The 23,213-nt window shown below is 39.8% G+C and overlaps 2 protein-coding genes, 3 long non-coding RNA genes and 1 pseudogene across 6 annotated transcripts in view; 1 reads left to right on the top strand and 5 right to left on the bottom strand.

Moving 5' to 3' along the window:
• LOC147019161 (uncharacterized) overlaps positions 1 to 23,213 on the top strand; it is a 78,980-nt gene that overhangs the window by 40,047 nt on the left and 15,720 nt on the right. The gene's annotated exons all lie outside the window — the stretch shown is intronic.
• Positions 1,361 to 5,437, bottom strand: LOC147019166 (uncharacterized; annotated as a pseudogene). The gene is made up of 3 exons (XR_015062764.1): positions 5,067 to 5,437; positions 4,440 to 4,882; positions 1,361 to 4,294 (listed from the first exon to the last, which is right to left on the bottom strand). The product of XR_015062764.1 is annotated as an uncharacterized LOC147019166 (transcript).
• Positions 5,502 to 8,960, bottom strand: LOC147019165 (uncharacterized). The gene is made up of 5 exons (XR_015062658.1): positions 8,272 to 8,960; positions 7,308 to 8,105; positions 6,957 to 7,103; positions 6,399 to 6,745; positions 5,502 to 6,263 (listed from the first exon to the last, which is right to left on the bottom strand). It is a non-coding gene; the product is annotated as an uncharacterized LOC147019165 (long non-coding RNA).
• LOC147019164 (uncharacterized) lies at positions 9,110 to 9,960 on the bottom strand. The gene is made up of 3 exons (XR_015062661.1): positions 9,912 to 9,960; positions 9,481 to 9,691; positions 9,110 to 9,312 (listed from the first exon to the last, which is right to left on the bottom strand). It is a non-coding gene; the product is annotated as an uncharacterized LOC147019164 (long non-coding RNA).
• Positions 17,195 to 20,211, bottom strand: LOC147019163 (uncharacterized). Its single transcript, XM_085899483.1, has 4 exons — positions 20,048 to 20,211; positions 19,521 to 19,712; positions 18,788 to 18,985; positions 17,195 to 17,955 (listed from the first exon to the last, which is right to left on the bottom strand). Exons 1-4 carry the CDS (start codon positions 20,195 to 20,197, stop codon positions 17,734 to 17,736), a joined length of 762 nt encoding a protein of 253 aa, XP_085755609.1. The 5' UTR covers positions 20,198 to 20,211; the 3' UTR covers positions 17,195 to 17,733.
• Positions 20,326 to 22,725, bottom strand: LOC147019162 (uncharacterized). The gene is made up of 4 exons (XM_085899909.1): positions 22,543 to 22,725; positions 20,924 to 21,563; positions 20,381 to 20,529; positions 20,326 to 20,334 (listed from the first exon to the last, which is right to left on the bottom strand). The coding sequence occupies exons 1-4, from the start codon at positions 22,681 to 22,683 to the stop codon at positions 20,326 to 20,328; spliced, it is 939 nt and encodes a 312-aa protein (XP_085756035.1). The 5' UTR covers positions 22,684 to 22,725.

Genomic DNA, 23,213 nt, shown 5'->3' with positions numbered 1-23,213 from the left:
TTGAATACATTTGCGAAAATAGGAAATGGCAGCAATGGCAGGACTAACTTGCATAATAGCATGCCAGAGATGTATGTGGCCACTTCAGGAATCGTTTTATTATGATCTTTGACCCTCAAAACATGGGTCTCGACACCTTATTTGTTCAGTTATCTGCAATATTGGCTGAGATATAGTGAAACTAGATTTTTCGATAATGGGGGCACTAATTTGCATAAAAATGATACTTGGGACATTTTGACAACTTTTTAACATAGCTCATCATTTTCTACACACTTTTTCCGATCTAGAAACACTGATTAGAAGTATATTTCCAGGGGGTGCATGATACCCCCCTCTTCCTTCTAGACTAAATGTGCGTGAAATTGTGCTCATTGGCTGCCTTGTTCGTTTTGAAGACATGAAGTTCATCCTCTGGGTGCAGCAGGCTGTCTTTGGTTATCTCCCTGGACATGAAGATGTTGATACCACTTGTGATGCAGTTTTATGATTTCTATCTGTTTCCATTTAATGTTCGCATCCGAACTTTGTAATTTTGTGGTGTCATCAACTCCTTTTCAAGTTCAGATGAGTAGCGTGCTCGAAGGTCCGATCTTGCCTGCTGTCTTTGAGGAGCCAAGTCAATGTTGTTATCAGCTTCCTCTCGAGTCTTGTGTCGTTCTTCTACGATACCATCTTCCTGTTGAGCTTGTTCATGCTCGGCTCCAGGAGCAACAGCATCCCATGCATGTTCTGGAGGTCCCAAATGATTGAGGTCTTCAAAATCTCTCTCAATTTCATTCACATTCTGGGAATATTTGCTTTCATTGTCATCTATGGTATGTTAAACATTTGCACAATGCTCCTTGTATGTTGGATGGTGACTTTTTAAATCTCAATCCTCATTTATCCAGGGATAATACAGCATCAGGAGACCTCTATTTTTCCTCTACATCAGACTTTTCTTTGTGTAATCATTGTGGATCCCACATTGCTATCATCGTCATCCTCCAGAATGTCAGGAACATGATCCTCTGCATCTGGAGCAGCATATTTTCCACCAGTTGTCTAGTTCGCTGCAAAATCTGCTCAGCACATGCTGTCTTGTTCATGTGGTTGTGATGCATATCTGTCGAACAACGATGTGCAGAAAATATTTTCAGCATCATCTGGCATGTCTTTGAGAACTCAGTGGTTTTTGCATGGAAAGTCTTTTGTCTTTTGGCACAATATTCACAAATGCTTCTTTCTTACTAGCCCTTTTCAAAGGGAGGGATAGTCGTCTATAAGCTGTCTCCTGGGATGGGGCGTAAAGTTCTCCACAGAGAGGGTAAAGATGGGGCTTAAAGTTCTCTACAGAGGGGATAAAGAGGGGGCCAAAAAAAGCTATTAATAGCCCTTTACTCTCTATTTAATATTGCTATATTTTGGCTTTTTTGGTTCAGACAGTTGAAAAAGTGAAGGAAATCGATAAAAAGTATCTAAAATTTCCTAAATAAACCGTAATTTAACTTAATTTTTTTTTTCCTTTGATTTTTTGCACTTTTCCATTACATTTTTAAATTATGGGAGAACCATTGATGCATTCACTGTTTATCAATAAATTATGTTTCAAGAACTGCTATCTCTTCTAGATATGTAGCTTCCTGTGTAGAACTGTGTAGAACATTCAAAACTCAGTGCAGTGCATCCATAAGTAGTTAATTCTGAAGTTAAATGCATGTAACACAAACACAAGAAGAAGTTGGCACAATCAATATTTATTTTCGCACTCATTAAAGTAATTGAGTACATTTATGGACATGTCATTTCTAATTATATGAGAAAACAATGTGTTTTTGTACACAACTTGTCTTGTACACTAATATACTATAGCAATAAAAAACTATTCTTTTCTTTTGAAGCATATGCAAGATTTCAGAAAAATCAATGGACAATCACCAGTCAAAAGTCAAACAATAGTAGAACTAGCAATTTTTTTAAATGTTTGATGTGCAGCAGGCCAAGTTTACAGGTATATTTCATCCATGCCAGTGACTTGCAATCTTACAACATTTATAGTGCGCCAGAGGAATTGCATCCTGTTCTGCACATCACATCTTTTCTACATGATAAATGTGCAACGCAGTCATTCAGAAATATTTCAAAATACAAAATTATTGCTCGTATTACAGTATAAGACAGTTGTTGCTTATTTAAATAAAAGTTCTCAACCCAAATAGCAATAATCAACACAGATTTATAGTGCTACTTTCATTAAAATAGATTAACTAGTGTTCCAACAATACAGAAATGGATGACTGACAATCTAATCTACTATTGTCTTCATCTACTATTAAGTAATTTATATCTACTATCAGAAGTTGTACCAACAATACAAAATAGTATTTGTTCCAACAATACAAATATAATGGTAATTATATTCTACTAAAACTACGAAATACAGTAACACCAGAGGCTGGACATACCCGTTCATTCCAGTAATGCAATGATACAAAGTCAAAAGTGGAAATGTTACACTGCTATTAAACAGTGGAATGCTTTAAACATTTGAGCATAATTATGTATACTTTGAATCCATTTGGCAAGCTCCATTTGTGGCAAAAGGTTGCATTCTTGGATGACAACTGTCTCACTATCTTACAGGACTATCATGTTTGAGTTCCTTTGGCACAACAGTTAGTGAAATTAGTGAAATCACCCTATACAGATGAATGAAAGAATGGATGAAAATATAGATGGCAGGTTAGCCACATGGACATTCAAAATGGCATGTGATATGCATATTAAGAACACCATGCATGGTCTTTCCAACAATACCAAAGTAATCTAATATCCTGATGGCACAAGCATTTTGGCACAGTACACATCTGCAAAATATTATGACAATTTTACATTCATCATTTCATGCAAATAATAATAAAACAACAACATTGTACTCTTTGAAATAAAACAATACAAAAGTAATCTAATATCCTGACACCACATACATTTTGACACATGGACTGAAAAATAACATGACAGTATTTCAAACATACAAATAGCATACAATATAAAGTAACATCATTGTTCCCTTCAATATTGAGGAAAGTGAACACATCACATAATTGGTCACATTGCAACCCCGATTTAAAATACTGATGCTGAACTAATAAACCAAATACAAAAAAAAAAAACAGTGGGCGAATGAACAAATGACAACGAGATGCACATTAATAAAGCTATGTTCATTCCAGTAATACAAAACTATCATTATGATACATTGATTTTTGGCACATGGATAGAAAAAAACAATGGTCAATACTCATTCATTACTATCTCTAATGTTTCGACAGCAACATGCACATTTTGATGATTGGAAAGTAATACTGCTTATTTTGAGTTCATACAAATAATAAAGTACAATAGATGAATGAACAAAAGACAACATGAATACACAAAATGTCACATGATATCAATTCCCAAAATAATACAGTGGTTTTATACAATGACAGCACTTGCATTTTGGCAAATAATATGACTCAGTGTCTCATTCATACATATTATGATGAACACAACATCAATCTCTTTTTGCTTGTCTGGTGCGGACTCACAGCATCAGAGCACAATTCATCATCCTCAATATTCACATATTAATGAAGCACATCAATAAAACATTCAACAAAATGTACACATCGCACAAGAATTGGTCAGATAAATTAAAAAAACAACATTAAAAAGTATGTACTGTATGCACATTCATCTAAAGTGCATTGTGAGTCGTAGTGAAGAAAATGGATGGAATACTTAAAGCACTGTGCCTGATTTAATAAAATCACTAAAAAATCAGCCGAACTCTTGAAGACATGAGGTAGCAAAATAATCACCACTGTTATAGTTCATTCTATACACAAATAATGCAACACATAAATCAGGATAAGGTATAACGATAAACAAAATGCTTTGTTTTTGGCACTTCAACAAATATGTATGTGTACAGCAACCAAGGACCTAGGGGGATTCAGTTTCATGTTCTGTTTCTGGAATCGTGCTTTTCTTTTGGGCTCTGTTTGATATCTTCTCACGCTTCCATTCTTCCCATTGAAATGGTTTCCACTTTCGGACAGTAACGAAATCCATAGCACTGTGTGTGATCTTCAGAAGACATGGGCTCACCACACTTCCTGCATGTGTGCACCTTTGAAGGCTTTCTGGGTTTCTTCGGCAGTGGAGACAGGGGATGACCATCGTTTATAGCGGCTAATGCTTCTTTTTTTCCTTTTCCTCCATGCAGTAACACGGCTTTCCTTGGGCAGAGATGATGCTTCACTTTCAGCTACAAACATAAAATAATTGGTTAACATCTCCTCAAGCATACATCGATCTTGACTCATTTATCCAGAAATAAATATGTTTAACTTACTTGCTGAAACAAACTCAAAGTCAGCAGTATATATTATCTACTTGAAAATAACACATACCTATAGGTACCCTACACCGTACAGTTGCCTCAGTTGTATCCTCCGGCTCACGAAAGGCATGCACCTCAGCAGGGACATCTTTACTGACGGCTAACTGATGAGCCTCTGGTAGGGGTTGTGGAGCTGTGGAGACCTTTCCTGGCAGTGTTTTCCCCTGTAGCAGTGTCCGAACCTCATCCAATCTAGTGTTGTCTTTATACCATTTAGTAAGGGTGGTCTCATTGATGTGGTACAAGACGAGACTGCTGCCCTCCAGTCATGCCTCGCTGTTGAGAAGACGCTGTCTGATGTTATTGTAGTCTGATAAGCTTAGTCTCCACCTAGACCTGTAGGTAGGGTCTCTCTGTGGCCTGGGAAACTTGTCGCAGAGATGAAGACAGATCGCCTCCACAATGCGACTCTTCTTGGGGGATGTTGCAGGTGACCCGGCTGAGAGAAAACACCTGAAAACGCATGACAAAGGATATTAGTCCAGAACTGTTGTAATGTAAATATTATTAATGCATATCACTTAATTTCATACATTTGAATTAAGAACTCACAGAGAAATGTGCATACAGGGAATGCAGAGTTATCATTGAGTATAAAAATTGCTATATTAACAATCGGATAACAATACACAAATGCTTCTTGACAGCCGCAATGTTAGCGTGACCACTTGACTTCTTTGAACGACCGAAGCGTCCTAATGGTGGATTCTTGACCCGTGCCGTATATGTTATTGGCTGCTTGTCGAAGTCGATCAGTTGCTTGTAGAAGGAATTGATCTTCTTGGCCTGTGCATTGGTAACAGAGAGACCAGTGAGGCTCAACAGGGCCTGGGCTAGTCAATCAACCTTGTCCCAGCCAGGAATCCCTCTGGCATCCACAGACTCATCCCTGACATCAGCCTCACCATCTCCACCATCATCGCCATCGTCGCTGGACTCATCCTGAAACAGTATTAATATTTGCTTGAAAATGTATAGGAATATATCTTCACATGCCACAATGATGAAAATGTTATTTCAACATGACAACTATGACTTACTTTGATGTTGAATGAAACAGTTTTGTCTTGTCCTAAATGATGCCTGAAGAATCGATTAATTGTTTAATGTGTTATTGGAAAATAACTTCGGTTATTGCACAAACATACCTGTCTTTCTGGCAGACTCGAGGGAATAATCTCCTCCTCCAGTGGGGCAGCTTCAGCATCTAGCTCGATGTCCAAGTCCTCACTGAATCCCTCATCAATGTCTTTCTGGAGCTCATTATCATCTTCAGGCAGAATATCTCCTGACTGTTGAAATAGGTATTCCACACCAAATTTCGCCCCGGTGAACTTCCCTGGTGGAACATAATCCTGGATGATTTTTCTGTCGTGGATGAACAAAGTCAGGTCGTTGAGTTTGCTCTGCAGACTAGTGTCGAAGGTCCGCAGTGGTGTCCCATCGACTTGAATGGCTGCAGATGAACGTGCAGAATTCCAGCGGGAAATACCATCCAGGAGGTATGCCTGGAAGTTCACTGCACTTGCAGAAGTGCCAGGGATGAATCGGACGAGGTGGCAGTGGAAACTCTCCAGCAATGTTGAGCCACGTGCACATCGGAAAACAGGAAACTGGATTCCTGCCTTGGTGATGTGACCTGTAACTGTACAACTGCAGACCTGCCACATCTTGAATACAGCCTATGTGTTGGGTCTGCTCCTCCCAAATTCTTTTCATTTCTTCTTTGAGGAGAGGAACACCAAGAGAGTCTGTGGCCCCAGACAGGGACAGTAGCAGCTCTTCTACAGCATCTTTGGTCTGCTTCTATCCAACCGTTTGTCTCCTGCAGTGTCTGGAAAATATGATATTGTCAAAATACTGTTAGTTAATATAAACCAAAGACAAAATTACTAGTACCAACTCCAAATAGATATGCAACAAATAATTTAGGACGCGGTGTGAGAAGTAATTTTATAATATAGTTCACCTTGCGAGTTCGTCCTTGCTGACAGCTTTTGCTACTGCAGCTTCGCTGGGATTTGGCACACCCATGGCTTTGAGTTCTTCTTTCTTCGCCTTCAGGAGAAGTTCCAGGTCATCCTTGTCCCACTCAAAGATGCAACCTGGCAGGCGACTCATGAATGTGCCATAAAGAGGATGGGATTCGGTGGTGCATCCCATGGAAAGACGACGCATGTCATGCCAGATGTCCAAGCGAACCTGTAGTTGGGGCCAGTCTCCAAAAGTACATTATATCTGGTGGGACCAGAGAGATTGCAGCAATCTCTGTCTGAATATAGTACTTTTGGAGGGTCCACATGAGCAGCTGCATATCTGCAAAAGAGGATACTGTGAATAACAAATTACAATATATTTCAGTAAATAATTCTTGTATTTTCTGCAATGCATGACATGTCACACTGACAGTGGATAGTCAAATATAATAAGTTCAAATGCATAATTAACAATTAACTACAAAATGAATGTTGTAGTCGGTATACTCTAGACAGTGACAGTTACAATGGATGAAACATCTTGCACATACCGGTTCATCAGGCCTGTTGCCATGTCTTTGAGGGAGTGGATGGACTCAGATGTTGAGTATACTCATTAGGATCTCTCCCTTTTCATTTCTGACATTGACTGCCCAGCTCGCAGTATTGACTGCTTCACCTTGCAGTTTCTTGCAGATCTGAAGGACAACAAATGCCAGTTATAGTTAACTGTACAAAGAACAAAGCACTTCAAGTTAGATGGCAAACAAATCCAAGATACATGTTTACAATATTCACTACTACAAGTTATGGATGTGGAGGTTAATGCATCCAAAGTACGCAACATTAAGTCAAGTCTTCTGTAAGTCCACAGAATGCTGAAACAAGTGTGACAGAATTACCTTTTTGGAGGCATCAATCTTTAAGATGTTGCCGAATACTGATGTGACAGCTGCCTTCAGATCTTGCAGGCGCATCCACACATCCCGGGCATAACAGGCAAGAAACCACCTGGCCTTGGGCAAATCTTTAAAAGATGGTGCACTGTCATATGTGGGGGCAGCTATGCCAAGTCCAAGCAATCCCTTCTTGTGTTGCCTGCAATCAGACAGATAGCGCAGCTGTTTCCTAATCCATTCCTCACTGTGCAGCTCCTGAATGGTATTCTGAAGTGCTGTTGGGCTGTTGCCTAGAGTCCTGGATCTCAACATGGACACAACAGAAATGTCACAAGCAAATTTGTGTGTCATCAGCACAGGAAAAAAGGACCTGGTCCCAGCTCGCATCTGTTCCAGAATGCGTTGGTCATAGGCAATGCGCGTGCCCTTGCAATGTCCGCAGTCCATGTACTCCGCTGCAAGGTAATAAAAGCTGGTGACATCCAGCACACTTCATACTCTGTTGTAGAGTCCTTTGGAGCAGAGTGGGGGCCTGTCTGGGCACACGGGACATCGCAAAAACACGTGCCACATCTTCCTTGGCATCCATAAGAAGAGTCTCCTGTGAAAATAGGCCTGGACAGCCGGCAAACCTGAGTAGTCTCTCTTGAGTTCTGGGGGATGATACCAGTTTGAGAGTTTATCCTTCAGGCATCCCTTATGAATGAACAGTGCCTGCCCAATCCATCCTCTATCCCCTTCAAGGATACCCCGTTCCCATCCAGCGGGAAGGTGTTCTTTGTAGTCCTGATTGTGACTAATCTGTTCAAATAAAATCAAACACCCAAATCAAAACATTTGTGTAATTTACAAACTTTATCATACATGATTTCATCACAGACTGAGTCACCTTTTAGCAATACAAAGTATCACAATAATTAAGATCTACAATTCACAGGCAACATATGAATGTAGAGTGAATACACACTTGTGGAGTTTGGGTTTTCTTCTGCTGTACTGCAGATGGTTGTGCGTCCTTAGCAGAAATAGGATGCTCCTCAGGAGTCGCAGAAGGCGGAGCACTGTCTTCGTCAAGTGTGGGATCAGTTGTCTGCTGTACTGCAGATGGCGGTGCGTCCTCAGCAGAAGTAGGAAGCTACTCAGGAGTCGCACTGTCTTCAACAAGTGTGGGAACAGTTGTCAGCTGTAAAGGGAATTGGGCTTGCTCAAGTGACATGCATTTGGTACAAGCTCAGGTGACTAAATAATGTTTCACATTTTGAGTAATCTCTGTTTACTAATGAATTTCATGTGAGAGAAAAGGTTAAAAGTAGATGGGTAAAGTGACCATTAACCTGTGCTGGTTTAGCTTGTGACTGAAATAATCGCTTGCCTGCCACAACAACCATTTTCACAGGAAGGCTATGATCCTAGAATAAAATTAAAAACAGCTCAATGTCATGAACACATCAGCAAACATTAATTACACGATACACCTCAAAGATTGTTGATTGTGAAAGAATCACTCCATATTGCAGTTTTTTTTGTTTTTTTTTAAATACAATGTAGAGACTTGAATTACAAACTCATCAAGTACATACAATTATTCATTCTGATTAAAATAAAATAAAATTTGTTAAAATAATGACCTCTGCGACGACACTTGTTTGTTCTTTGGACGTGTGGCTGGGTGTTTTGACGAAAACTGGCTCTGGCTGTGTAAAAAACACAAGTATTATACATTTTCAAGTATTCAATTGACAATAATTTTACATGCGAGCTTGGATAACTCAGAGACTACATTTCAACAGCCCATACCGAATGAAGTGCTTTTTTATGTGACTGTTTTATCCACATGTGATATTCAAAATATTATATCACCATATAATAATGAGAAAGAGAGAATTACCTCATTTGCCTCACTAAATATTTCGGCAAGCAAACTGCTGTCACCAGTTTGGGATGCAGTTTGTGCTGCTTGTCCTCTGCTTGTGCTATCTGCTTTCTTTCTCCTGCCACTATCTGCTTTCTGATGAATAACAACAAATTGCTTAAATTAATTACAGTAGCCACAAGACACCACAAGTCTTAACTAAGAAACTTCATGAAGTTTATCAAGAGAAGCGTAGTTTTCTGTACAACAGTTGTGTAGAAAATGAAATTTTAAGTTATGCCTGAAGAAGATAAAAATACCTACCTTTTGATGATAGCTGCAACTGCAAACTGTGGCATTGCCAAAGAGGTCCACCTTGCCTTCATGCCGATCACAGCCATCAATGCTGGCTAAATGACGAGCCCATATCGTTCCCTTATGAGGCCGCTGGCCTCAACTGAAGTGGTATGTGCCGGCAGCATATTCCCACAGTCTCTTCCTCCATGCTGCCGCACCGATACCCGACTTGGGCATCCTCAAAAACAATAATATTACATTATATACATTCATCATTATTTTGCTTAATATATGTCAGAATGTTCTCTCCAATTTTTCAAATTATGACATCATTGACGCATTTGACAAACATAGATTTAGCAGTTTACCAAATATATAAAACAAAAACAATCAGCTGAAATGTATAGGCAAAAAGTAGGACAGCTGTCATTTGCAATCTTGAATGTTTGAAAGCTCACCTCAGTTAGGCCAACCAGCTGATCAGTCAGTCCATGGCCATGTGTTGTCATTCCATGTGGTGAGTAGAGCTCTGTCATCGGCTATCCATGTGTCGAAACCACGTTACCAGCTAATCACCAGTGAAAATCTATGTTTAAATAAAGGCACTTTGATTGAATTCCGTTAACGAGGTCAACTCAGGGCCAGTACTTTTGAGACGAGTACAACACAGTAATACAGACGATATGCATACTTATATTATGTTAATATCTACAACAATGATCTAACGGCATTATGGGTTATAAATTAAATAAATGCCATTGAATATTTCAGTCATCACTTGGCCAAGTATTAAGTTGCATTGACGAGGCCTGTTATCTACGTGCGACCACGTGGCAGATCGCCGGAACAGAAATACCATTCAAAATGGTATTTAATTGCCTGACTGATTAATGTGTCAGTATCTATTTGATTCACCTACCGAAATACAATCGAGCGGCTGGTATATACTGCACGACGTCATTGCTAAAGGGCACTACATCGCACGCGAAAGTGTGAGGCGAGGCGATGTCAACATGGCGGCCGCCATCTTGGGCTTCGTGTCACGTGGTCTGTGACGTGTCCAATTCTTGTTTCATTTGTCCATGTTTTGTTTCACTCCATGTTTTGTTTCATGTTATAGAGAACTATAGACTACTTTTACTGACCTCTCGGTTGTTGAGAAATGCTGAACCAACTTTTTTCCAGTTTCGACTTGATATCATCTCTCCTGCTTTCTTCAGCAACCTTCTTCAGGAGTTCACTCATAGATCTCTCACTTTTCAACATGTAGCTGGCAACATAAGCAAAGCATGAATAGGGGTTAGCGATGAACTGAAGATCCATGTTGCCTTTCCATGTGTGAAGAATGTCTGGATTGCACTGATTTATCCAACCTTCAGATGGTTGTCTTTGCAAAACTATACGTTTGCTGCATTTCGTGAATTGTAGAGCTTGATTGTGCCGATAGATATCCACATGTGACAGTCGCAATAGCTCATCCAATGCAACATCTTCAGGAACATCTTTATCTTCCATAGTTTTTCTCACTTGAGTTAGTATTTCTTGCTGTCGGCTTGGCTGTCGTGCTACAACTATGGGATCCAGCTCAATGGAGGGTCCTGCAATCAACGTCTTAGCACTTGGTGGATGGGGAATCTGAATCTGCACCTCTTGTTTCATCTGCATGTTTGTGAGTGGACATGCTTCTGAAAACCAAGCACAAGCTTCTGAAGTTCTTCATCATTCTGTGCAACAACATTTCTGGTACTTGTCAATAAAAGTTGCGACTTCCTCATCCTCATTGACATATAGTTTTTGAGCATCTTTTATCCACAAAATTGTGTGGGCATGAGGGAAGCCCTGATCTTGGAACTGAATTCTAATCATAAAGTCCTGAACTTCTCCGATAGGGTTACTCTTGGATCCAAGGAATTATTTGAAGAAGGAGTCGACTCTATTGGAACTGACAAGCAGCTGTTGCTGGATTGCAATGTAACCATTTACACTTTTCATCCTATGATAGATTTTTCACATCTTCATCCATCAGTACTTGCCTATATTGATGACTGATGCTCTGGATAACTTCTGGTCATTGCATATCTGCAGCTGATAGGGTCGGAAACCATGCTGGGATGCTAAGTTGACGTACCATTGTGAAGAGATCCAGAAGTACTGTCCTCCAGTATGCTGGAGATCCACGGACATTGTTCAAAAACCGTAATGCTGTGTCCGTTCGTATCATTGCCTGCATATTCTCAGAGCATTTCATCAATCCAGCATTAATTGTTCTGTTTATGAGTACTTTTCCATCACTTTGTTTCAGTGAAATTTTCAAGTCATCCTTCACTTGCAACAATCGGTGAAGCATCTCCACTGATATTGCCAATAAAGGCAGCAATGGCAGGATGACAGCTGACGGCAATTGTCAAGAATGACAGCTGATGACATGGAGCTCACTCCTGGAAATATCCTACCCCCAAACCTTGTCCGGTTCCTCAGCATGGCTCTGGCTGGCAAGGAAGACATGGAGACTGAAAAGATGAAGCGTCTGGTACTCTCCATTGGGCAAGACCTGTGGCCGTGCAGTGTCCGAGGGAAAATGGAAGTTACCAAAACACTATCAGGATATTTGAGTGGAGTGACATCATCCATTTATTGTTCTTCATTCCGAAAGTCTGCACAAACTTCATTGGCCTTCCTCTAATTACAGTTTTCCGGTCTGTTCCACGGCATTCTACGTGTTTCATGGCAATCACCCAAGATATTTCATTTATCAAACCATTAACTTTATTTTTACATCAAACAATCATCAGTTACCTTCTGCACGTCCAACATCATGTTCACCTTGTTACCGGATTCACCACATTCATCTTCAGCAGCTCGGATCTGCATATTTTCTTCCCCTGCATTTTCTTGGTTCTCGTTACACACCGCGAGCATCACATGTTGCAGGATCGACATTGGAAGGCCCAACGTTGTATCATGCCTTTGAAACATCCTTCTTGGTGCGATTCTTTTGAAGCAACTGCCACCACTTTTTTGTGCGTTTTACCTTTGGTGGTTTCAGCATGTCAGGAACAGATGAGCTGTGAATGGTGAACAAGAAACAAAACGTTTGGTCACAGAAAACTGCACACACTGAATGAGTCCCCATTGTATAACATTATAAAATACGAGGAATTCTTACCCGTCATTTCGCTGACAGATTTATTCAAAAGACAACATGTTGCACTTCACAAACATTTTGCTCTATTCACCGTCATTTGTCGAAGGTCATCTCCATTCTGCTATTCTGCTTGGAAATCTGCTCGCCTCACCTTCGTTAACCATCTTCTTCTTCTTCTTCTTCTTCTTTCTGAGTGCCACAGTTCCCACATTCTTGTGGGGTTTGCTGGTGGGGAATTTTGCCACAAGTCTTTCATGAACTGGCTGGTCAGGCCTCACATTCGACTAAGGTTGGGGCACGTGTTTGAAATTTTGCCCGCATACCGGCTGGAGCTCCCCTTCTCTTTGCGAATGATGTCGTGGGATCTTTAACGTCCACCAACGAATACTGACGGGTTGCCAGGTTTAATGATGGCTCACACCCTACCTGTGAAAGCCCAAGTTGACAGTTTATTGCTGTGCTGGGATTCAAACTCAAGATAGACTGTGTAAAAGTGAAGTTCAACTTTTGGATTTCTGTTAATGGGAGCACATTAAATATACACTGTTCTGTGACTTTATTGAACTTCAAAGCTAAATGTTTCTTTGAAAAATAAAACGGCTTGCTGACACTCAGAGCCAGAGTAAAAAGTTAAAAAATTCTTTCAGCTGATCAGATAAGCTGAGCTTGTAAACACGTCTTGTCTTTCACAATAGTCACTTGAATGTGCATTACTATATTATTTAAACCGAGCTTGAAAAGGCAAATAAATATATGCTTCAATTTATATACAATTGATTGTAGACTTTGCAGTCACAACAATAATTCTTCGAAATATATTCATTTGAGGTTGATCGGAATTCATTGCAGGAATTTCAATTCGTCTGCAGTCGTGGCCAAAAAATATTGGCACCCTTGCACTTTTTTCAAACATTGAACCATTTCTTCCAGAAAATGTTTGAAATTAAACAATATTTTTGGGTACAGAAATGTATTTCTTTGGTTTGCAGTGGAACAAAACAAAAAAAGCTGAAAAAATACTACATCTTGGCTTATTCTGCACAGCATTCCTAAAATGTGCCCAGACAATATTATTGGCATCTTTTTGAAGTTGTTGGAAATAATTAGATTTCAAGCAGGTGATTCTCCTTCACTTCGGAATTGAACTCACCTGTGGTGAGTTGCAGATGCCTGCAACATAAAAATCACTCATTCAACCAGTTTTAATGGAGAAAAGGAGTCGTTCTGCTGTTTTGTGTCACTGTGTACCACAATGAGCATGGAGAAAAGAAAGAAAACCAGAGAATTGTCTTAGGAGGTCACACACAAGATTGTAGCCAAGCATGGACAACCTCAAGGCTTCAAGTCCATCTCCTAAGATCAAGAGAAAACATGATCAATGATTGCAGCAAAGGGTTGTTCGAATGGTGGAGAAAGCACCTCGATCAACTGTCAAATGGATTCAAGCTGACCTTCAGACACAAGGTACGACATTTTCAACTCGCACCATCCGTCGCCAACTAAATGAAAGGAGGTTCTGTAGTTGCAGAACCAGGAGGACCCCACTGTTGAGAGAGAGGGACAGAAGAAAGCACAACTGGAGTTTGCCAAAACACACCTGAACAAGCCAAAATCCTGGGGGAATGTCCTGTGAACAGATGAGACCAAATTAGAGCTTTTTGGTGAAGCAAATCTCTGTTTACAGAAAACAAAATGCAGCCTTCAAAGAAAAGAACACCTTCCCGACAGTCAAACATGGGGGAGATTCATTGATGTTTTGGGGTTGCTGTGCTGCCTCTGGCACTGGGTGCCTTGAATGTGTGCGTGTCATCATGAAATCAAGAGATTACCTCTGCATTTTGGAGCGCAATGTTCAACCCAGTGTCAGAAAGCTGGGTCTCCGTCAAAGTCCATGGTTCTTTCAGCAGGACAATGACCCCAAACACACTTCAAAAAGCACCCAGGAATGGTTCAAGACAAAATGTTGGACTGTTCTGAAGTGGCCAGCAATGAGTCCAGATCGAAATCCCATTGAACACCTGTGGGGAGAACTAAAAACAGGTGTTGGGAGAAGGCACCCTTCAAATCTGGGAGAACTGGAACAGTTTGCACAAGAAGAGTGGGCCAAACTGCCAGTGGAGGTGAAGGAAGCTCATTCATGGCTATAAGAAGCGCTTGACTGCAGTTATTTTGTCCAAAGGCTGTGCGACCAAATATCAAGTCACGGGTGTCAATAATTTTGTCGATGCCATTTCTTTTTATTTTCTGATTTAAAAGGATATATAAAGTTGTGTGAAAAAACAAAGGTTTTATAATATTAACAGTGAAATATAGAATTGTGGAGATTAAATACTTTTGTCAATTTAAACTTATTTTTGGAGAAAATTGAGTTGTTTGAGAAAAGTGTAAGGATGCCAATATTTTTGGCCACGACTGCACACGTATCGATTATATTGTTGCGGTTCTGCGAAACCGCATGCCTCTAAGGCAACGGCACCAGACATCCAGTGATCCCCAGACAGTTATTTCATGAGTATTCGTGCAGTCAGATCTTCCCCTCATGTGTAATGGGTTAACGGGCCGAAGTGCGTTGCACGGGTCTTTTAGCAATGTCTAATTATATCTCTTTCTTCCTTTCCGCCATCAGCGAGGCCGCCACCATGTACATATGAATGTCCTCGCAGATACTCTGAAAAGCATCAACAACTGAGAAATTCTCCACCACCAGACTGTACAGGATGCACGTGGCATTGCCTTCCATTCAAATCTGCTTCTAATAATATCATCTGTCTTCTTTTCTACCCTGATTTAAATCCAACCCTTTCCTTCCTTCTATGATACAAAGCGAAGCAGGTGCAAATGCACGATAACACTCGTGCGCAGCCCTGTGATCATCACCACCACACTGTCCGGGACACGCGTTGCGCACCTCTTCATTTGGGTCTGCGCGCTAATTTACAACGGCGTCTCAACATCGACCTTCGCTCGCTGCTTTGGCTGCCAGTATCTCTCGCAAATGGCAGAGGTCATCCTCGCACCTCCACCTCTGCAGTCGCTACCAAGCAGGGGCGTGCTGCACGGCTCGGGCCACGTGGCATGCGGACAGAACAAGCGCGTTGACCAGCGCCAACCGCAGCTCGCCGGGGGGGTGCCCGAACGGGCAGACGGGATCGACACGACCCTCGTCCAGTCGCTGGAGCACGACCTGGGAGTTCGGTGCAAGATGATTCATGTCGCGGTGTTCGGAGCAAGGCAATTCCGCAGCTCGGCCATGTTGCGCCGGATGTACACTTCCGGCCAGAGGAGCCTGGCAGCACGGAGCCAGGGCCCAATAGGAGCGCACAATTTGGGTGAAGACAAATCGCCTCAGGGCGTCACCCCACCCTACACCAAAGGGCTTATAGGCTGATTGCGAAGCCGTCCGTCCTCTCACGCACTGGATCTCTACATTTGCCTGCTGACTCTGCCTGTCTCGTAGTGTGGTCGGCTGACCCTGAAAGGTATTGTGGGGCTGTTAGCCCTCATCTCCTCTCCTTCCTGCTGATTAGGCCAAAAAAAAATGTTGCATTGGCGTAACGGGTCACTGAAAAATAGGGTAAGTAGGTAGGGATTTTTTTTTTTTTTAATAAATCCCTCCCAAAATCTCCCTCGGCTCGAGTACCCCCCCTTTTTGTCGGCGACCCCCCCCCCCCACTCAAAAAAAAAACTAGTACAGTGAACCTTGCCTAAATCGAACTTGCATAAGTCGAATAATCGCCTAAGTCAAAGATCTTATCAAGTTCTCTTCTCTTTATATTCTTTTGTTTTTACACCTTTAAATCTAAGCTATTTCTTCAGTCCTAACAGATTCGACTTAGACAAGGTTGACTGTAGTTTTCACAACAGCCAGTGGCGTACTGTCGTACATGGTAGACAAAGCATTGGAGGGGCAGAGCATTGTTCACGAACAACACTCTGCCCCTCCAATGCTTTGTCTACTGAGTACGACGGTACACCACTGACAACAGCTCTAAGATGTGTAAATTCTATCGTCAGATGCCAGGAAATCCCATATGAAGACCCTTTAAATATTTTTTTCCCTGGGGGAGGCCCCCCAAACTTCCTGCTGGGGCTCGGGCCTTTCGCCTTTGGCGGATGAAGCCCCCCTTTCCCCAAGATCCTGAATCAGCCCCTGCCAAGCCTGAGATATCTCAGGCACCATCTCCAGGGGAATACACAAGATGCTGGTTTATAGCCTTTTCGGTGCTGTTCACACATATATCAACATTTTTAATAGCAAATACAGTGAACTCTGCCGAAGTCAAACCTCTCTAAGTCAAATAATCGCCCAAGTTGAAGTAATTTTTTTAACAAATCATGCAAAACATGTCTTTACCTCTAGTAAGACAAATTTCTTCGAAATCGAACAGATTTTTGTGGTCCCAAGAGATGGACTTAGGCAGAGTTACCTGTACCTAGTGGCGTACCCATTTTATTTGTAGAACATTTCAATGTGAATATTCAATTTTGTACAACTTTGAGGAATGGGGGTTGAAAAGAGTACCCAATGACAACTTGTAAAAATGTTGGCAGTTGTGAATGATCCAATAATAACAAAAGACAAAGAATTCTACTGTGTCTAAAGCATTTCAGAATCCTTTATTAGAAATGCAGTTGTTGTGTTTTTCCAACAGTTAATGCAAACTTGTGCCTACAATACATAACAAGTTTGAGGTATTTTTGTCTTGTTTTAAAGTCTTCCTTTCTTATATCATTATTTTGCTCATATTGCAGGTGTTTAGCTGATATCAAATTTCCTGAGGTGGGAAGTATCTTTAGAGAGTGTTGCCTGTGAGAGATGTTTGCAAGGAATATTTTGAAAAGAAATTGACCTTTTTTGCAAATATAGAATACAAAGTCATTACCAAAACAATATTTAGATGTACAACTGTAAAAACTTCAGTACAATGGTATCTACTAGCCACAGTCAAACAAAGAATACTGGATGCCCTTCGTACAAAGGTGCATTGGAGCGACTCTTTCTTTTCCAGTTTCATGTCCAGGAAAATCTTCATTGTAAAGTGAAGAGAAAATAATGTCAGAAGGTGCAGAAACAATGCAGCTGTTTGATAAACAGTATATCTGGTCTGACAGTCCACACAATTTAGTGGGGGTGTCTATTTCTTATATGGTCTGCATTTTGGGATTTCTTTCCCCATGTTGAAGCAATCTTCACAAACAGGAAGCACTGTCTTGTATATTCTCTTGAGTGCATCTCTTCTTGGTCCACCAGAAGAAGGTTGTGTGCAGTAGCAGCAGACACCTTGCACGAACTTTTGGCTACTGTAGTAGGCATATTCAATATGGTCCCCGCAATTCAGGGCCAAACGAACATACATCTGAAAGAAGAAGAAGAAAAAAAAAAGAGATGTACAGGGTGCTTGGGGCAAGTGAAAGTCAAATTTGGGCAAGCATTTTTGAGCAATGATATAAAATGCTTGCCCAAATTTTGTAGGTAAATTCAGTTGGAAACTTACATTTGTGTATTTTTTAAAAGTTTTTTTCAATACTAGGTAGAGCTTAAGTGTTCTGTAGTACTTTGCTTGCTCAACTGGGCAAGCACCTCAAAAAAATTTAAGTAGCACCCCGATTGAAAATATGGGTATAGATGTAAAATGTATTTATTCTGATGGCAAAATAGACTATAAACGCAAAAAAAAGTAAAACAAAATGAATTCCAGCCAAGTTTTAATTCAGAATCTTAAATATTTTTTTTTTCTGTATTCTCTTTCCCTTTTACTTTCCCCATTTCCCTTTCCTCTTCTTCCCCTTTTCTTCTTTTAAATGTCAAAATTATATGCATTGATTTTTACATTGGTTTACAATTTCGATTGGATTTATAAAAAAAAAAAATTGCATGTATTTTCATTTTAAAATGGGTTTGTGCATATGTTTATGTATTCAACTAAAATGAGGAGAGCTTTCTACAGATATCCCCAGTCATTTTAGTTGGCATTCCTTCTCCTGGGCCGTTTCATTGTTATATGTTTAATATTCTGGAAATGAAATAAATAAATAAATAAATAAATGATTAATTAAATTTACATAGATTCTCTTATGCATTATTCAGTCTGATGTACTTGTATATCTGAAGTCACTTCACTGTTTACAGACATCTTCTAAAAAGAGATAAATGAAAACTTAAACTGTCTATACAGTTTAAGCATTTACCTTCTTGCAGAGTCTGTGCCCAACAGGAACCAGTTGACTGCCACATGTGTAGTCAGAGTCTTCAGTAGCTGCTTTCAAGTCGAACAGATCCTTTGGGGATGTCTTCCGGTCTGCATAGACGACGCGTGGTTTCTTACATTCTCCACACTGGATTGTTGTGCGTGCATTCTGTGCTGTGAGATGTGAAGTAGCAGCACCCTGAACAAAACGAAATATGTTTTTACAAAGGTTTTAGTATAAATGAGAAAATGAATAGCAGCTAAAGTATAAAACTTACATATACAAGTTATACATGAAACAAGATTGCTGTATTGGTTTATGAAAAAAATTACATAGAAATTCAGTTTCCGATAGCTCTGATAAAAGAAATTAAATGGAATGAATACAATAGTGTAGAAATGTAAAGTAGAACACATGAATTTATCAGAGTATGTACATGAAAAGATATATTAACAATAAAAGGTAACATTGAATGGAATTGACCAACTTTGCAAAACTTATACAGACCCATGCCCCCATGACCCATAACCCAAACCCAATTTTGTGTAGAGTAACAAAAATGTGCATGTAAATTCTGTCAAATTGTTCCCCAAATCAATCAGCTATGTCAGAAACAGGGAGAGAAAAAGCCAGTGGTGGTCACTAGCTGAGCAGCACCCTCAAATATGAATCTAAACAAAATGCTGCCATAGAGTACTACAAGCTGTGAATATCACATTGCAAATGCATGTACCTGCTCCTCTTCAGAAATGCTTCCTTTGAAGTTCTTTGATGATGGCATGAATTCCTGGGTTGTATCTGTACCGTCAACTTCTTCATACTTCTTGTAGTGCTCTCCAGTAGCATCTAGTACAGGGTCTGGTAACCACGTCAGCTCAGTCAACTGCTTGGGCCCACAGCAATCTGCATCATCACACTTGCGAATCTGAAAAAAAAAATAGGTAAAAAGGTAGAAATATCAAACAGATTAATATACAGGCAGTCACAAACTTCAGTAAACCTCACTTTATTATAAAGTGACATTTCGGGTCCTAAATTTCTAAATTTACTTTGCACTTTGCAGTCTTTGGCAAGTATAAAGATATCAAATTAATGATTCTTAATATGTTGGGTAGATAATAATTGAATAATTCTTGCCTTATCCCAACATGGATAAACACAATCAGTGTTTATCCATGTTGGGATCAAAGGCAAGAATTATTCAGTAAGTATAAAGATATTTCAATGAAATTAAGAATAAAAAAAAAAAGTCTACTGTACCTGGAAACTGTAATTCCTTGCCCTGCAGTGTCGGGTCACAAATTGCTGATAGAGTAAGTTCTTTGCAACGAACTTCTGTTGAAGCTTGTTCATGTCAACACTTGGATCAATCTCCATCACAAATCTCTGAAGATCTTGAATGTGTTCCATGGTGACAGGTTCTTTCGTAAGAATCTGAGGTGATGAGCAAATCAAAATCCATTGATAAACATTACTTTCAAATTACCTTCTTGTCATTGGTCTAAATGATGTGTACCAAAGGGGGAAAACCTCTGTCTTTAATACACCTGTTTAGAAAAAAAAGTAAATATAATTATAAAATTTGGATATTACCTTGCGGTCTTTCAATGCCAGCCGTTCAAATCTTCTTCTCAAGAGTGCTATCATTGGCTGCAGTAACTCGATCCACGCTGCAGAGATGGTTTCACTCTTTTCTGCAGCTTTCCGAATGGAAGTCATCCCAGAGCACTTGCGAAGGATTTCTGTAAAATATACACAAGATAAAAATAAGAGCAAGGTTTTAACAAGTACATTTTTTTTTACAACCACATGAACCTGGGTAAAATTTCTGGCATTAAATCCCTAAATCAATATTAAGTATCTAAAATGTGAAACCTCTTGTACAAGAAGTATGGCAAAAATACTATTTGTAGATTTAATACCCCACTTTCAAGGGAAAACTCAAGTTTAAATTTCCCATCTTATAATTGTCCACCAATACCCCCTTCCTGTCAGACATATTTGTAGCCCTATATATTATATCTGGTATTTGAAAATATCCTTGTTTGTTTTGGAACAGTTTATTTTACAATTTACATCATCAAAACATGGAAATATCTTTTCAGGGACCATGCAATGAGAATAGCAAAAGTATACCTTCAATTTCATCTGCACATTTGTCTCTCTCCAAGCCAACATTCTGTAGTGCAAGATTCAACAAGGCCATGATTCGTTCTACTGGATTTATCCAGCTGTTTCCTGGTGCACACCGTGCTGCCACAAGCATGTCCAGATTGAGAGCACGGAACAGGGCTATCAGTGACGCTTGAACAGAGTGGTAGGTTACCCTGTGGTCAGGTCCACCATCTGTATACATCAAGAGGACTGGCGGTCTGCTGTCTCCTGTCAGCAATCTGTGAATTGATGCCACGTGGCGAAATGGTGTGGATGCCTGAAACATTGAATCATTCAGAAACACTGTCACATTGCCACGGCAAAATGAACTGTCCACATCATCAGGTAGCTCAACATCCAACACAACTGAAGGAGTCAAGTGCCCTTTGTTGTTGACGTCATGATCTGCTACTTCAATTGTTGATGTAGATGGTGCTATCTGTTGCTTTCCTCGAACTCCAGAGGCCAAAACTGTCCCAGGTTCCCCGAAAGATATCTTGGACTTGTCATCCAAACTCAGTAATTTGCACGATGATCCAAGCTTCAGTGACATCGATCTGAGGTACTTGTACAGAGCTGCACAATAGTGGACATCAGGATGGCTTTCCCTCAGCTGTCTCCTCTGTAAAAAAAAAAAAAAAAGAATAGATAAATGAATAAATAAAATATAAATTAAAATGAAATGAAATAACAAATAAAATGAAGAAAGAATTGATTAGGAAATGACAACGAAGATGAAGAAGAGGAAGAAGAAGATAAAGAGGAAGATTAAAAAGAATAAGAAAACATATGAATTAAATTGTACATACAGTCATACACATATTCTATTTAATTAGAAGGAACAAAATTACATTTTCCATGAAGACTGCTTTGTGTTTGTAATTCTGTTTTTTCTGACAAATATAAATGTACAGTCACCCTTGCCTAAGTCGAATCTGTTGGGACTGAAGAAATAACCTCAACTTAGAAGAAATTTGACTTATGAGGGTTAAAAACAATAGAATATAAAGAGAAGAGGACTTGATAAGACCTTTGACTTAGGCGAGTTCGACTTAGGCAAGGTTAAATGTATATTGAAAACATTTACTGTGTAACAGATTTTGAAATGTAAATTCTGAATTTAAAAAGAAAAATATGCAAAATGAAACAAAAAAGAAAGAATTACAAACAGAAACAAAATGAAAAATATCAATATTTCAATTTCTCTAAAATTGAAATAAAAAATAAAACAAAGAAAAATAATTGGTTAGATGTGAGTAGAAAAAGGCAAAACAACAGATAAATTGAATAAAGAAAGTTAATCAGTTGTCTCACGATGCGCAAATGTAGAAAGGTTGCAACGTATATCCCCCCTGCAGCGTGGAATATAACCCCTGCGCAGCGTGGTCTATGCTCATTGCCTGAAGAAGACCAGCAGTAGCAGTCAAAACGTCGCAACCTTTCTACGTTTGTACATCGTGAGACAAATGATTAACTTTCTTTATTCATTCTTCACCACGTTGAACCTCTTCCGATCCATCAACAAATAAAGTCATTCATGCATTTGAACAAGAAACTCTGAACACAATCTGGCGACCTGTATTTTGTACTGCACTGCATACTTCTTCTTGTATGTAGAAGCAGTATGGCTGTTTGGGTTTCTTGGTTGAAACTGCAAGCGGACTAGAGACTTGGTCGGAATATCTGTACCAGTTGGACATCTGCTGGCCACTTGCTGAATGAGATCTGGGAGAGAAATCCATTCTGCCAAATGTTCCACGTTATGACGCCTCTCGTCTGCTGCTAGTACCAACAGAATACCCATATTGGTAAACAAATTCTATTTTTGTTTACATATGGACAATAGTATTTCCTGCATTGCTAAAGCATGGGAGAGAACAACATGTATGTAATAGTCCATAAGTACTGCAAAAGTATATGAACTACATTCATTTTCTTGTAGAATTATGATTTACCTGCTGTAAGTCAGTTTCTAGCTGATTGAAGAAAACCTTGAACTTGTCGTCTGGACGGCCTTGATTTTGCGTACGGAGATCTACCACGATGCCCACTTCCCCCTCCAAAGCCATCCTCATGCGTGCATCCATTTCAGGATTTCTGTCTGCCGACGCATCCATTGAGAGTTCTGCATACATTGCCCTGAGAAGTACAGGTTGGAGCTTTGCCACTGAAGAGTACCTGAAGTGTGAAATTTATGAATAAAAGGTGAACTCGAAATCACAGTATTAAAATGGAATAAAATATAAAAAGAACATAACAAAATTTCAAATCT

This window comes from Eptatretus burgeri, chromosome 10, assembly GCF_056783735.1.
Source record: "Eptatretus burgeri isolate ZD-2024b chromosome 10, Ebu_testis_v1, whole genome shotgun sequence".
In the NCBI taxonomy this organism is placed as follows: Eukaryota; Metazoa; Chordata; class Myxini; order Myxiniformes; family Myxinidae; genus Eptatretus; species Eptatretus burgeri.
The sequence above is the reverse complement of the archived record's forward strand: the minus strand, read 5'-3'. Positions and strand labels throughout refer to the sequence as shown.

Coding starts and splice junctions, on each gene's coding strand:
- LOC147019163 (XM_085899483.1), bottom strand. CDS start 20,197: ATGGAACACATTCAAGATCTTCAGAGATTTGTGATGGAGATTGATCCA. Junction 19,713..20,047: donor CAAGGAATTACAGTTTCCAG/GTACAGTAGACT, acceptor TTTTTTTTTCAG/ATTCGCAAGTGTGATGATGC. Junction 17,956..18,787: donor GGCACAGACTCTGCAAGAAG/GTAAATGCTTAA, acceptor TTCTTCTTTCAG/ATGTATGTTCGTTTGGCCCT.
- LOC147019162 (XM_085899909.1), bottom strand. CDS start 22,683: ATGGATTTCTCTCCCAGATCTCATTCAGCAAGTGGCCAGCAGATGTCC. Junction 21,564..22,542: donor GCTTCTACATACAAGAAGAA/GTATGCAGTGCA, acceptor TTTTTTTTACAG/AGGAGACAGCTGAGGGAAAG. Junction 20,530..20,923: donor ATGTGCAGATGAAATTGAAG/GTATACTTTTGC, acceptor TATATTTTACAG/AAATCCTTCGCAAGTGCTCT.